General features: G+C 41.7%; 1 protein-coding gene across 1 annotated transcript in view; it reads left to right on the forward strand.

The window, feature by feature from the left end:
* Window positions 1-16,232, forward strand: part of Nhlrc2 (NHL repeat containing 2) — a 54,377-nt gene that overhangs the window by 7,306 nt on the left and 30,839 nt on the right. The window contains exon 3 of the mRNA XM_021199287.2: window positions 13,007-13,462. Within this exon, the coding sequence (XP_021054946.1) occupies window positions 13,007-13,462 (456 nt within the window). The remainder of the gene's footprint in view (window positions 1-13,006; window positions 13,463-16,232) is intronic.

The following is a 16,232-nucleotide window of genomic DNA, read 5'->3' on the forward strand; positions in this document are numbered from 1 at the left end:
CACACACACACACACACACACACACACACAGGGGATTCCACTTAAGTGAATTATCTAGAATAGTCAAAAATCATAGAGATAGAAAGGAAAGTGGTGTGGAAAGAGACTAATAAGGACTTATTGTGCAACAGATTAAGTTTCAGGTAGGTATTCTATTTGAGGTAGGATCTCATTCTTAGCCCAGGCTGGTTTAGAGAACCTACTTTTAGCCCAGGATGGCCTTGACTTTGTGTCTGGGATTTTCAAGTTTGCAAGATGAGGAGGTCAGAGATGGATGGTGGTTGAAGGTGGATGTCCAACAGTATGATTGTACTCAGATCTCTTTTACATTCAAGGATTGTTAAGGTAGTACAGTTTATAGAAAATAACCTCTCTGAGCACAAAACTGGCTGCATGTGGTGGTAGATGCTGTAATGCCAGCACTTGGATAGCTGAGGTAGGAAGGAGTGTGGCACCTTGGAAGCCTGCCTGAACCGTAGAGTGAATGCCGTTTCTGAATGGGAGGTGGGGTGCTTTATCCTGTTTTTACATTTAAAGTTAACATTGTAAAGACAGATATGTGCACTTTGGGAGAGATTCAGTTTGTTCATTAGCATTGAATCCTACTGACTAGTGAGATGGATCCATTTGTTAGGTATATAGACAGTTTTATGAGCCAACTGTAAACTTGAAACTGGCCGTAGGAGAAGTATTTATACCATGAAAGTCAACAAATGCTACAAATCAGGAAATTTAAAAAATACTGTTTTTGATCATTCCATTAAGTCAAATCATGAGTTTGCTATCATACCATGGGATATCTTATTCTTAGACTATTAGACTGTAGAACAGTTCTTAACTGGTGGGTCACGACCCCTTTGGAGTCACATATCAGATACCCTTCATATCAGATATTTATATTACAATTCATGACAGTAACAGAATTATAGTTATGAAGTAGCAACGAAATAACTTTATGGTTTTGAGGTTTACCACAGCATGAGGAACTGCATTAAAGAGTCACAGTATTAGGAAGGTTAAAAACCACTGCTGTAGATGAGTAATTTGTGTTTCTGCATTTGTCTATTTTGAATATTGTTTGTGGAATAAATTTTTAAGCCTAGGAAAATACTTTGGGAAGTGGTCTCAGCGTTGTAATTTCAAAGACATATTGCAGCAGTAATATTCTACTGTATGAAAATCTGGGTAACTCAAAAGTTTATTGTCAGAAGGTAATTCAGTTCGTGTTGAAAAGGTATCTAGAAATCGTCAAATGGCAGTTCAGTAGGCTGCTACCAGGTTAAACTGCTTGCTTAGAGATGTCTTTCATGCCTGAGACGTTTGTGGACATCGTGGATCGATGCTGTTCTGTCCTGACGGCCAGCAGCACAGTCTAAATCCTAGTTCACAGGATGCTCAGCAAAGGGAAGGGTTTCTCATGGACTCAGACACCTCAGAAGAGGCTGTGTTTCAAGTCCACTCCTGCCCAGCCTAGTGATGCAACCTGTAATTCCATCACTCAGTAAGCAGGGGCTGAAAGATTATACATCCTAAGCCAGCCCAGACTCCATAGCAAGACCCTAGCAAAACCCAGAGTGAGTGAGTGAGTAAGTGAGTGAGTAAGTAAATGAGTAAGTGAGTGTGAGTGAGTAAGTAAGTGAGTGAGTAGGTGAGTAAGTGAGTGTGAGTGAGTGAGTGAGTGAGTAAGTGAATAAATAAATAAATAAATAAATAGCAGCTTTTAAACTCAGGTCTGCAATAGTGACCAATATCATTTTTGTAATAGCATATGAAAAAACGATTTTAAGCAAAAAGTAAATACTACTCAGCTGTAATGAGTCACTCTAATGCTTAAATATTTTAAAAGAAATAACTCTGCCCTGAGGTCATTAGTCCATAGTGATTCAACATGTTAATTTAGGTAACAGTCCAAGTGATTTCTGCTGGCTCCGTGAGAGTTTCTAAGATTTTAACTTCTTATGCTGTTACCTCAGAAGTATATTGTTATAATACTCACTTAGGACAGTGGCTGTAACGCACAGGAAAAGTATTCTTGATTTATACCCAAGCATTTTCTTAGAAACAGCTTTGCATATGTTAGTGTAATTTCTAGGTATATTTAATGCATAACTGCATCAGATTTCTGTTTTGTTTCTTTGTTTTGTTTTCAAGGCAATGTTTCTCTGTGTAACAGCCCTGGCAGTTTTGGGACTTGCTTTGTAGACCAGGCTGGCCTTGAACTCACAGAGATTCACTTGCATCTGCCTCTGAAGTGTTGTGATGCATCACCACTGCCTGGCTTGCATCAGATTTCTTTTTTAAAGCCTGAATATTTTGTTACTGTTGGATGAGCATTAGTATATGTCATGCAGTATGTGAGGTCTTACCTGCTTTACACTTTAGTCATCTGCAGGACTGCACCTCTAACTTTATAATAAAGTAAACCTTGAAGTGAATTAAGTTTAATTCATTTTGAGTCAGTTGCTCAATGGCAATATAGAGGACCAACCAGGTGAAGACTCAGCCTTGGATTCAGAAGGTAGTTGCTGTTGAGGCTCCACGTGATTACAGTGGAGAGCACAAGCAGGATCAGGACAGAGGAGCTAGCTGTTCAGGAGCAAGTGGGGGCCAGATGCAGGGTGCCAGTCCTCTCTTGGTGGAGACACCAAGCGCACACCTCCTCCAGCATGGGCAGAGACACATTTGGCACAGGGCCACATAGGGAACTTCCTACCACTTGTTAAGTTCATCTCACATGCTTTTAGCAGAGGTGCCTATGGGGGCAGTGTCTTTTCTGTGGCATATTCTAGAACATCAGACTCCAAGGAAATGCTTGTTCAGCATGAATCACAGGGCTTATACAGTGTAGCCGTGGCGAGCCACTCCACCTGTGCTGTCTGGGGTGGTGGGAACCTTTCCATATCCAGATGCCGGGCGAGAGCCCTTACACAGAGACCCTTCAGATGGTAGGGTCTGCTAGTTAACTCTTATCTGTATGTAGTTTACATTTTCTTTTCTTTTTCTACAACCCATCTAGTTATCAGTCTGTGTTCTTAAATAGTTGAGCTCCTGTGAAAATACTGGTCATTTTATGGCGTGTTTTCAGGGGTTTAGTCTGATCAAGAGACTTTTTTTTTTTCTTTCTGTTTTGCTTCTGGTCTCTGCTTCAACTTAATTTTTAGTGGTTTTGATTTCAGTATTTCTACTACTTTAAGTACAAATACCTACTGTCCAGTGTCTTCTGCCCATGGGACCCTTCCTCCCTTTGTTTCAGTCTGCCTAGCTTTGCCCCAGGTCATCTGTGGTATTTTTGCATGGTGGTGGCAGGGCGTGCCTGGGTGTATGTGTATGGAGGCCAGAGGTTGACCTCAGGTATCTTCCTCAGCCTCTCTTCTCATTTTGGGGGGCAGGATTCTTGGTCTTGGTGAAGCTAGAGCTCACAGATTGGCTGGACTGTCTGGCCAGAGTCCCTGGGGTCAGCCTGCCTCCATCTCTCCTCCTCTCCTCCGCTGTGGCTGTGGACCTGCCTCCATTGTGTCCTACCTTTACATGGGTGCTAGATCTGAACTCAGATCTTCTGCTTGAACATCAACACTGCCAGTCTAGCCTTTTCTCATACTTTTCTCATGCTTTTTAATAAATACTGTTACCTATAATGTCCCTGTGCCTGAGATGATTTTCTCTTCTTTTTTATGTTATAAAGTTATGCTTACCACTTAGGGTACAGGTTTTACTTTTTAAAATGTATTCAAAAAGCCTTCAAATATTTTTAGTCCTTGTATTTGACTAGATTATTTTGTGGACTACTGCTAAACACTTTCTGTTGCAATGCATTCAATTGATTTTGTATGTGTTTATCTTTCTGTCTTATACTGTTTTATTGCTGTGAAGAGACACACTATGACCAAAGTAGCTCCTATATTTAAAAAAAAAAAGTCAGTTAATGTGGGTCTTGTTTTCGAGGCTTTATCCATGATCACCATTGCAGTAAGCTGACCGGTGTGGTGCTAAAGCAGTAGCTGAGGGATCTACATCGTAATCCATATGCCACAGGCAGAAACAGAGACACTGAGCCTGGTACACACCTTCTCCATCAAGGTCCCATCTCCTAATCCTTCTAGTCCTTCCCAAACAGTACCCTCCTCTGGTGACTAAAAATCCAAATATTTGAGCCTGTGGGGGCCATTCTCATTCAAACCAGCACACCTTTCTTCCAGGCTTTTGGAATGATTTGTTTAGAAGTGACATTTTTGCTAATTCTTTAGAAGTTGTCCCTCTCCTTTCCTCCTTCCATTTCTGCCTTCTCACGCCTCTTTGCTTTCCTCGCCTGTTCCTCTTGTTTTTCATGTTTTGATCCTTATGTTGGAGCTGGAGAGGGAAGAATCCTCTCCTTCTAATTGTTATAACCTAGGTAATAGAAAAGCAAACTAGTCTAAGAGAAATATCTGTGTATTTTAAGACTCAGTGCTAAAAAATGAGAAGAGATATTTGATAATTGTCTATATACGAATCAGTATTTGGACTGTGTGATATATATAGTCATTCTGCTTCTTTCATACTAGTGCCCTTGACCTGTAAGGCATATGTCCAAAGCCTTGTGGATACTGCTCGCTATCTGTAATAACCTATGAGGCCCCTGTTTTTTTATTAGTGAGTGCATATCAGATTATGGCCTTAAGTAATATTTGCAGTTTGAGATATAATAGCAAGACTAGCACAGGTTTCTTTTTCTGTCTTAATGGATGATGAATAAATATGCATTCTTACCATAGATTTTATTTTCATTTCTTAAGTCAGAATCTCTCACCTTTTCACTGAAAAAATGTATGGCTTCTTTATTGACAAACATAAATTGCTAGCATTACTGTTCCTGAGCTTTAGGGCCATAATTAACTAGTGTTGGTTACTTGAACACAACTAATACAATGACTAGGTGGCTTGAAAGGGGGATGATAGACACCAGGTGGACTGGAGTGGTCTGATATCACACTGCACTACTCAGGAGGGTGTGTGGTCTAAAACATGAATAATTGACTTCTGTGATTTCCTATTTCCTAACTTTAGACTATGGTTGATTTTAGATAATTAAAACCATGGAAAGATGGGAAAAGAGGGATACTGTAATGATATCCTAAGGAACCGAAGGAAGCTCAGATTGCTTCAGCACCTTGCGAGCCACAAATGATATGGAGATGTGTGGGGCACTGATTGTGGGGAAATAAGGGGGTGGGGGACCTGCGTCCTGCCAGAGCTTTGGGGCTCTGGGTGGGTGGACACGGGGTACTGCCCTGTGCTCTCTATGCCGCCCGAGTGGGTGTCTGGCTGTGGGAAGCTGGGACCTCCAGTCCTTGGGGGGTAGAGAGGGAGAAGTCCAAGGTCTTTGGGTCTCACAGAGGCCAGAGATGACAGGTTCTCAGTCTTGGACATCCCAGATGCTACTGTGTGTCACAGAAGAGCTGAGAACAAAGTGAGGGCCCCAGGGGCAGCTTGGTCAGCCCAGGGGCCGAAGGGAGAAGGGGGCAGGGGGATAAAGGGGGCTGGGCGGTTCCCCTCAGGTGAGAGTCTTTGGTCCAGTCTGGTGGCTGGAAACACTAGGAGGCCTTCCTTTGGGAGATTAGACATGGCTCTTTAGGGGAAGGCCTATTCCATTGTTCTAATAGGGAGGGTCTTGATGAGCAGAAATGTTCCATGGTTTTAGAGCAGAGGGGAGGGGAGGGGAGGGGAGATGGGTACAGGCTGAACAAGTTGTAGGGGTTAAGATCAACAGGGCTTGGTCATGAGTTAAACATGGATGATGAAGGCTGCCCATGGGTTATTACAGAGATGCTCTATCTTGAGTTCTTGCTTATATAGTTGGATGTATAATCAGTTCTATAACAAAACACCAGAGAAAGTACAGATTTGGAGGGGAAGCTCATGAGATTAGTTTGAAGTATCTTTGATACTTGTATTTCATTCTCCATATAACTTCAATTGCGTGTAGAATAAAGGTGTAAATTCAGACCATGACTTTGAAAGCAGGCCGTTTCTGGGTATTTATTCTTATTGTCTCAAACTTCTGTCTTCTTTGTATGTGCTGGTTTCTCTCCCTGAATCTCCTTCACCACTCTCATTGCCTCATTTTAGCTTCTCATCATTCGAGTTGTCACCCCTTTCATCATTTCTTTGGGAAAATATTGGGATATATTGATTAGGTAGAAGGTAAGTAGGAAATAGCCACCATATACTTTGATTAATATTATTACATGTATATAATATGCATAAACAAATGGGCTTAACTTGTGGGTTCCTCCTTGAATTTGGTGACTTTTGAATCATTACTGTTATTTATTCCAGTATTTGCATTGTCCCAGATCTACCCAGTGTCTTGCCCACCAGCCGCCTCCTATGCTCTTGCTGTTTTGGGAGTACTTCCTTCTCACACCAGAATATTTCTAGTTCCTCCTGCGCTTTCACAGCCCATCCCCAAAGTTACCGTTTCTCCAAGGAGCTCTGATTCCTAAGCTGTCTTTGGTTTTAGTTTAGTCCCTCTCAAAGACTTAAACAATTGTGGAGGCTAGTTTTTCCACCTGCCTCCAATGGAAGTTGTGGTGTTCATTTGAAGGGCAGGGAATTCATTGCTAATATTTGTATTTCATTTTAGCAACCTTGCCATCTCTGTAGCCTTGGTTTGTGTGTGAGTGTGTGTGTGCCTGTGTGTGTGTGTGTGTGTGTGTGTGTGTGTGTGTGTGTGTGTGTGTAAGTATACACATCCAGGTGGGTCTGGGGTGGATATATAATAACATGGTTTTCACAGTGAACTGGAAAGGTTTGTCATTCATGCACCTATTTCTTTACCTGCTTCTGCCTTGTACTTTATTTCATTTCTTTCTTCTTTTTCTCTTAAATAGAAAGTGGTGTACTTAAGACATTTTGTGCATAATAGTTCACAGTGTATGCACAGTGTAATTCAACCATTTTCCTGTATCTTGGCTCTGAGGTTGGCTCAGTAGTTACAATGACTAATTTTGTGGAAGGATAGGTTTTCACATAATGGTGGACTAATTAAGGGTAATTTCCTAGAAATGAGAGTAAAAGTTATTTTGCTGCATATTTCTAAATTCTTCATTCTAGAGTCATGTTCACTTACATTTCTGCAAGCAGAGAGAGAGAGAGAGAGAGAGAGAGAGAGAGAGAGAGAGAGAGAGAGAGACTATCCCTACTGCTTTAGCAGTGTGTTTTAACATTTACCTATCTAAACATTATTCTATATATGTAATGTAGCAGTTTATCATACATGTACCCTTTTTTCTATTAAGTTGATAATTGGTTATTGTTTGGCTCTATGAAGGCTATTTTCATGTATTAATTTTATGTTCAAAGTTGCTAAATCTTTTTGAGTCTAAAGGATTTTTCTGGCATACTAATTATATCACATGCATGCGAATATTTGTAATTCTAATGTCTTTGAGTGATTCTCTTGTGTAATTGTGTTTGCTATCTCCCTCTCTGTACCTCACCTCTTTGTCAAATAGTAGTAGAGCTAGCAGGTATCTTTGCCTTGTGCCTTACACTTATAGCATTTATATTTTGCATTTATTGATACTTATAGCATTTCTTCATTAAGAGACTCATTTTGAGACTTGATTACAGTTATTTAATCAACCAACAAAATATGGAAGACTTACTTTATGTAAGTTATAAACATGATGTTAAACAAAATGTATCTGTGTTGTTTCCAGGCTTGAAGGAAAATGGAAGCCACCTGTGAGTGTTAATTTTTGTCAACTTGATAGACAGGATGTAGGATTATCTAGCAGACCAGTCTGGGCATTGCCTCAGGGATTATCAATATTAGCATAACTGAAGTGTGGAAACCCACCTTAACTTTGAGGTGCAGTGTCCCATGAGTCTGGGTTCCCCATCAATTACATGAATTAGGGTACCCCATGAATGACTGAACACCAGTATTTGTGCAGAACACCAGTATTTGGTGCTCTTTGCTTCACAGCTGGATGTCTCCCACTCCTGTCAGCAGGATCTTCTTGCAGTGGCAGACTGAACCCTCAGACTGCGAGCCACAGCAAACCCTTCCTTCAAGTTTCTTCTTGTTGAATATTTTGTCATAGCAATGAGAAAGGTACCTAATACACGTGCTTTAAAATCTTTCTCCTTGACCTCCCAAACATAAAAATAAAAAGGAAAGCGAATGCAACCGTATTTGACTGCATCTCACAGTACACCAGACGGAGTACCATGGCCATCAAGACATAAACTAAACTCTAGTTAAAGGTGCTCCTGATGCAAGCTGAAGACAGGGCCAGAGGCAGCTTAATCGGCCCCAGAAGAACGAGTCCAGTGCTTGGCAAGCACAAGAGCAGCTCCTGGTTGGTTTGCTTGCTTGTTTGTGGGCTCCTTGTTTCATTTCGTTTGTTTGTTTTTCCTCTTACTGCTTTTCGGTTTTGGGTGTTTTGTTTTTTCTATATTTTGAGAAAGACAGAATGTAAAATTGGGTAGATAGCGTGGTGGGAGGAATTAGGGGAAGGGGAAACATAATAAAAATATGTTGTGTGAAAAAATGTTAAAAAATAAAATGCAACAGTTTTGAAAAAAAAGGAAGAAAAAGTAGAGTAATTCTGAAGACTTGGAGCACAAACAGAATGTCCCCAATACAAAGTTTAAAATGTTAACACAGATTTGGATGTCCTAGTTATAGCTTACCTTAAATGTCCAGGAAGGATGAGGATGAAAAGCCTAGAGAAATGTTCTTTGGGGCAAACATCAAATACACAAGCAGGGTGTGGTTCCCCTCAGATTCGTCCCCAAAGTGAAAGAAGGAAATGAAAGGGAAAGTTTAGGATCCAATATGTAGGAAGGAGAATTACAGCCAGCACCTCCTCCATGAGTGGTGTCTATAAGTGAAACTGCACAGAGAACAGAGCTGTCAGAAGAGGGAGCTCTCAAGCTAGGGACCTGGCTTACAAGATGATAAGGTGCTCACATCCATACAAAACTACAGGAAAGAGAATGTGTGGAAATCCTCACTGATAATCACAGTCTTAACAACTGTGTTCCTTTTTGGAGTAATATCTTTAAACAGCATTTAAATCTAATGAAAACCAAGTTGGATCAGAAATATTAAAATTAAAAAGAAAAAGAAGAAATGTATTGATTGAATTCAAGAAACAAAAAATTCAATATTATATTAGAAATGAAGTCTGAATTACAAGATGTAGAAGGGAGGATGGATGCATGTAATAATGGAGTGGGTGAGACTGGAGTGAGCAGAGGGAGGCAAGGAACTCTAGTGGATGTGAATGAGCCACAGAAGACCACGGTGCAGGAGGAAATGTGGGACTTGGAAGACAAAGGAAGTGCAGCATAGGACTGCTTGGAGAACCTCAAGAAAATCAAAACAACCACCCAAACTAATACCTGAAATTAGAACAGAAAGAAACTAAATAATGGGGGGGGGGGGNGGAAAGTCCTTCACTCTTCATCTTAAAAGGGCCTATAAGGTACCAGGGACTATTAACCCAGAAAAGTCCAAAGAACAGCTTAAAACTGTTAAAATTACAGACCAAACCAAAAAGTCTTAAGAGCTCCAAACAAAAAATTAAGTTACAAAAGCATGTGCATTAAACGTATTGGAATTGTCCCAAATAGATTGCAAAGCCAAGTCACATAAAGCCACATTTCAATACTCTTAAGGTATACAAACCAAGGTATGGTATCCATTCCCCCTCCAAGCATTGAGGTTATAATAAGCAGTGGGGAAGTTGAAGGATTCAGAGGGGAGTGTGCTGCATGTGTGCATGTTTGTCCCACGAGGAGCCCTCGGCTCATTCTGGCTGAGTAGGAAAGCTGCCATGGATGGGGTAAGGATGTCCTGTGTACAGATCAGAGCTGAGATCAAAACCACACTGTAAGTAGAGGTGTGTGTGATGCTCAGGGTTTGTTCTGAAAAAACAAAAAACAAAAAACAAAAAAACTGAGCTGATCAAGGTAACAAAGAATGAGAATTTACTATAGGAGCTGACCTACCCACGTGATTGCAGAGCTGACTGACCAGTCTGCATGGGGCTGTTGCTTCTGTTTAGCAGATGGAGCCGTGGATATAGAAAGGCAAAGGAAAGAAGGACAAACTAGAACCCTTGTAGGCTCTGCTTTATTTAATGAGTGACTAGCAAGTGCCCTTTATTGTGGAGCTAACACATTCCTGGACCATAGGCTAGAGAAGCTGGGGTACAGGCAGCCGTTCTGGTTCCCTGGGGTTCCCTCTGAGCTTGCCGAGGCTTTGTGTGTCCTTTGTGTTTAGCCTGGCTCACGCCCTTCAGCTGTGTCTCATACGGAATATAATCCAGCCTCCTATAACTAGATGACCCCATGCGTATCTGCTTATTTACTCATGTGAGTAATGTACTGTATTATGTATATTAGGTTACCTCCCTCATGTTTCCCTATGTGACGTAATTGTGAAGTTTAGAGGGTTTTTGTTTTGTTTTGTTTTGTTTTAAATGTATGGTTAAATTAGGTGAGAGTTCACTGTGGACTGAGTACTGTTAAATTCCTTACACAGATTGTCCTTTAATTCACTTAACCTAGGGAGTCATTCGTGATGTTTTCCCCATCTCACAAGTGAGAAAACTGATAAAAGGTGAGTAATTTGTCCAGAGTCTCAAATCCTTCCCATTTCTGCCCACTCCCACCCTTCCACTTCCCAGGCATCTGCTCCTCAGGATTTTCCAAAATATCCTTGGTTGTTTCGTTGTTGCTTCTCAGCAGTTTGGTCATGAGCTGTCAAGGCATGTTTTCCTCTGTTGGGTCTTAGATGCTGTGCTGGCCGTGAGTTATGTATACTACTAATACCTTAGCCAGAATGAGAAGGTTAGGCATTAATCAATGCTTGCTTTGCCCTGATTTCTTCTCTTTTCCTTTTTGGTTCTTGTAACTCCTTAGATGCTCTAAGCTGTGATCCCAAGTTGCCTGAAGAAGTGTCTCTTCACTTGGGCTCCCCGTGTATCCTTTCTCTGATGTTACCTCAGGGCTCCTGTGAAGTGCCTCTGAATGCCAGTGAGCTCATTCAGTTTCTTTGTTTCAAGTAGGTGTTTCCAGCTCTGACATCTTCATTTAGTTTTTCTTTTATGGTCTTACCTCTTTGCTTATAGTTCCTGTCTTTTCATTCATTTCATTTGTATTTTTCTTTTACTTCATGGAACATAATTTTATAGCTGCTTCAAGTCTCTGCTGATTGAAATTACTTTGGCATCAATATCTTGTTTATTTTTCCTTTGATGATAAATTATATACCCTTCTTTATGGTGTTTGTTTAAGGCAGGATCTTACTGTGACTCTGAATGACTGGGAACTGGTTTACTATTCTTTGTGAAACAGTAGTTTCAGACTATACAAGACATTGGAACTTTGTGATATGTGGAACTTGGGTTCTATTGAAGTCCTGATAGATAAATTTAGTTTTGTTTTAGTAGACATTTAGCACAGTTACTTCTGATTATAAGTTTCCATCTTATAGAGCCCACCTCCATCAGGAAGACAGGACATCAAGTGAGGGATGGGGTTGCCATCCCACAGTCACAACTCTGACCCATAATTGTTTCTGTCTGAAAGAATTACAGGGATGAAAATGGAGAGGAGCCTGAGGAAAAGAAGGTCCATCGACAGGCCCAAAGTGGGATCCAGCTCAAGGGGAGGTCCCAAGGCCTGATACTATTACTGAGGCTATGGAGCATTCACAAAAAGGGACCTAGCATGACTGCCCTCTGAAAGATCCAACAAGCAGCCAAAAGAGTCAGATGTAGTTATTTGCACCCAACCAGTGGACAGAAGCAGCTGACTCCTGTTGTTGAATTAGGGAAAGGCTGAAAGAAGCTGAGGAGAAGGGAGATTCTGTAGGAAGACCAGCAGTCTCAGTTAACCTGGACCCCGGAGATCTTTCAAACACTGGACCACCAAACAAGCAGCATACACCACCTGATATAAGGCCCCTAACACACATACAGTAGAGGACTGCCGGTTTTGTGTTCATTCAGAGATGAAACACATAACCCTCAAGAGACTGGAGGCCCCAGGGAGTTTAGAGGTCAGGTGGGGTGGGGGTAGGGGTCATCCACGTAGAGACGGGGGACAGGGTGTGGGGAGGAGGTGTGGGATGTGGAACAGTTGGAGGGTGGATGGGGAGGGGCAGGGAATGGAATATGGAGTGTAAAAAATGAATTACAAATTAAATTTAAAAGTATATTTTTAATGTATGCGTATGGGCATGCGCGCGCGTGCGTGCATGCGTGCGTGTGTGTGTGTGTGTGTGTGTGTGTGTGTGTGCGCGCGCGCGCACCACATGTATGCAGTGCTTCCAAGACAAGAAGAGAGCACTAAATACTCTGAACCTGGAGTTGCAGATGGTTGTGAGTCGCCATATAAGTGCCAGGTACCCAACCTCTGTACTCTGAGAGAATTAAGCTCCTAACCACTGCACCACCCCTCCAGCCCTCTGCTCATCTTCTCTACTCAGTAATTCAGTTGTCAGTGCTCAGAATTTGCTATGCATTGTTGGTCTTGCCTTATGTATGTGTAGTTTGGAGACATGTGAGTTGAGACATGAGTATTTTCACTGTTTCTCCACGCTCTCCAGCCTCTCTGGTTCTCTGACCAGAATGCAGTGGGGTTTCAGTTGGAGTGTTCGCCTCTCGAGTGGCTTCAGCTGACAGCAGAGCTGTTACCTTGGTAAAACTGGCCCTACCCTTCTGTGGTGTGCCTCCCTTGGTTGAGTCCTTCCACTTTCTTTAAAAGCTTTACCTGAAAACATAGAGTTCTAATCCTGCACATGAATTTGATCCTGTGTGTTTATATGTTAAAATCAAGATTGTCTGAGATTTAGATTTATTAATTTTGTATATACGTGTTTAAATACAATTAAATATGTTAATGTAGTTGTTTTTTAATCTATAGGTTTGTTATATTAATGAGCAAGCCCTAATGTATGGATAATTTCCAGATTTTCCTAATGTCTAACATACACGTCCCTTTTCAGATGGCCTTCTGATTGTTGGTGTTCACTCGGCTAAGTTTCCCAATGAGAAGGTCCTGGACAACATCAAGAGTGCTGTCCTCCGATACAACATCACCCACCCTGTGGTTAACGACGCAGATGCCAGCCTTTGGCAGGAGCTTGAAGTCTCCTGCTGGCCAACACTGGTCATACTGGGACCCCGTGGAAACCTGCTGTTTTCTTTGGTTGGAGAGGGACACAAAGATAACCTATTTTCATATACATCTATCGCTTTAAAGTATTACAAAGACAGGGGACAGATCAGAGATGGAAAAATCGGAATAAAACTCTTCAAAGAGTCTCTGCCGCCTTCACCGTTGCTGTTCCCTGGCAAAGTAGCAGTGGACCATGCTACTGGTCGACTCGTGGTAGCAGACACGGGGCACCACAGGGTCTTGGTCATCCAGAAGAATGGGCACATTCAGTGCAGCATTGGAGGTAAGGTTGGTCGTGCTATTTATTGATGAGTATGTAATGTATTTTTCAGTTTAAAAATAGCTCAAGTATATATATATACAAAGGCAGCCTGAATTGCCTTGTGACTTTATCACCAAGTTATTTTGTTATTTAGTCTGCGTCTGAGTTAACCTCCCTATCCTCTTCAGAACAAACAAAACCCAGAAGCTTCATGTCAAAGGAGGAAATCATTGTTATACAATTTCTTAGGTATATTTGTGTGTTTCATCCTGTTTTTCAATAAAAGTGTCACATTTATTTGTTCATACCAAGATTTTAGGTCAGTGACATTTTAAATGGGAGTTTCATGTTTTCTTCTATAACAAAATATGTCCATATAGTTTTCAAGACAAAAACTCAAGACAGTGACCAAGAAACTTGATATTTACACTATAAACAGGCTAGTACATCCTTTACTTTTATCTTGTTTCATCCCTAAGAACCAAAGGGTACATCTAGCCCCCTCCCCTTTCCATGCAAGCCCAGGCCATCTCCTTTCATAGCTCCCTGCCTTAAATGAGAACATGCCTCTAGTTTCTATCTGCACGATTAGTAAAATCTCCCAAGTACATTCATACTAATCTGCTTATCTGGGCTGAACTGACTCACAGCAAATTAGTCAGAGGGAAAACCACCCTTATATGTAGCCAATCCCACTTGATAGCATAGGACACCCTTTACGTATGGAAGTAGATTAAACATGGTCCTAAGCCGTTGCTCACTGTGTGTGCTGAGATGCTCTCACATCTTAGGTCATTGTTTAGGGTTTTTATTAGAGTATGTGCTGTTTTGTAAAGCTTGTTTGTTTGTATGGGCTACTTGGTATTTTCAGTTTAACAGTTATGACAGTTGTTATTCGAAAAATGTCTTGAATTTAACTGGTTTTGGCTTTGTGGTTTGGTGTATGTACATGCTTATGTGAGTCTGTGCCGACACATGCATAGAAGCCGCCTTACCTTTTGAAACAGGGTCCTTCAGTGAACTGAAGCCTACTGACTTGACAGGCTTGCTAACACTGAACCCCAGAGATTTGCTTGCTTTGTCCCTCTGGATGCAGCACGTGGGTGGTGCTGCTCTTACTTTTTTTTTTTTTTTTTTGGTTTTTCTAGACAGGGTTTCTCTGTGTAGCCCTGGCTGTCCTGGAACTCACTCCGTAGACCAGGCTGGCCTCGAACTCAGAAATCCACCTGCCTCTGCCTCCCGAGTGCTGGGATTAAAGACGTGCGCCACCACGCCTGGCTCGTTACTCTTACTTTTTTAAGACAGGGTCTAACTGAAGTCCTAGGTGACCTGGAGCTCTCTATGTAGACCAGCTTGGCCTCACACAGATATATGTGCCTGCCAGGAGTAAAGGCATGTGCTGCCATGCTTGGCTTTCTGTGTATGCTGGCAATCCAAACTCAGATCCTTATGATTGTACAATAGGCACATTGCCAGCTGGGCCATCTTTTCACCCAGATTTTAATATGCTATAACATTCAAAGTGATGTAGGTAAGTGCTCTTCTTTTTAACAGGGTCTTACATATACTTCTGGTTGTCCTATAGTACTCTGTAGCTCAGACTGCTCTGGGACTCAGAGAGACCCGCCTCTGCCTCTTGAGCTGGGATTAATGGCATGTGGCACTGTACCCAGCCCAACAATGGTCTTTTTTAACAAAAACCATTAGCAAATGGTATTCTCAAGTGTGCCTCTAAGACTACTGCCAACTCTTAACATACTCTTTAACTTGATAGCTTTTAGACAGAGTCTCTGTCTCTCGCTTAGGCTGGCCTGGACCTCACTGTATCCCAGACTTACCTTGAGTTCACAGCAATCTTCTTGCCTCCAAAGTGCTGAGATTAAAAGAATATGCCACCATAGCCACCTAATATTATTTGTTACATTTATTTACTTTCTTTGTTTGTTTGTTGTGTATTGGGGAGTAGAAGGGTGCTGTGTGTCCTGGGATAGAGGTCAGGAGACAACTCTTATTAGTTAGCTCTTTCCTTCCATCCTTATACATTAGAGAGGCAGACTCCAGTTGTCAGGCTTTGGAACAAACTCTTTTACTTGTAGAGCCAACTTGCTAGTCTCCAGCTAAGTTTTAAAAAAGAATTCTTTGGTCACATATTTTCAGGAACTCCTGATTTCATGTGACTTAACAGATTTGGTCTGTGGTAGTATAGTATTGAAAGGTTTCTTAGGCACGTTACTCTGGTGGTGTCTTGTGGAGATTCAGGTGGTTGCACTGCTCAACATTTTCAGATCTGAAGTACAATAGAGCTCTTCCCCCACCCCCTGTTATTTTCTGCAGAGCTCTTAACATCAGCAACAACAATCATATTAATAGTAATGGTGGCAAACCACTCCCTGGCTTAATTATAAGCACGCTGCCTGCATCTCCTTATCTTCATCCCTATAATACTATGAACTGGGGTATTAGTAGGTATTATTAGTTCTATTTTACAGAAGTAAAACTAAGACATAAAGTACAGACCCAGACTACCAACTAGAGAAAGTAGAGCTGGGAGTTAATGGGACTTGCATGCGTCCCCTAGCCACTAGGAGTAGTCCCTCTTCCAACTGCGTAAGCCAGTGTGGGGTGGGAGTACTGACTCAGAGACTTTGAGGAGCAGCGCTGTGGATTACTGTGTCACACTGTGCCTGCTTGGAGCTAGGGTGTTCAGAACTTGAGAGGCCATCCATTAAGCCACAGTCACTCTGCCACTGTCACATGGTTTGTTGCATGGTTTAGTGATAGTGAGACACTG

The sequence above is a fragment of the Mus pahari genome, chromosome 1, assembly GCF_900095145.1.
Source record: "Mus pahari chromosome 1, PAHARI_EIJ_v1.1, whole genome shotgun sequence".
NCBI lineage: Eukaryota > Metazoa > Chordata > Mammalia > Rodentia > Muridae > Mus > Mus pahari.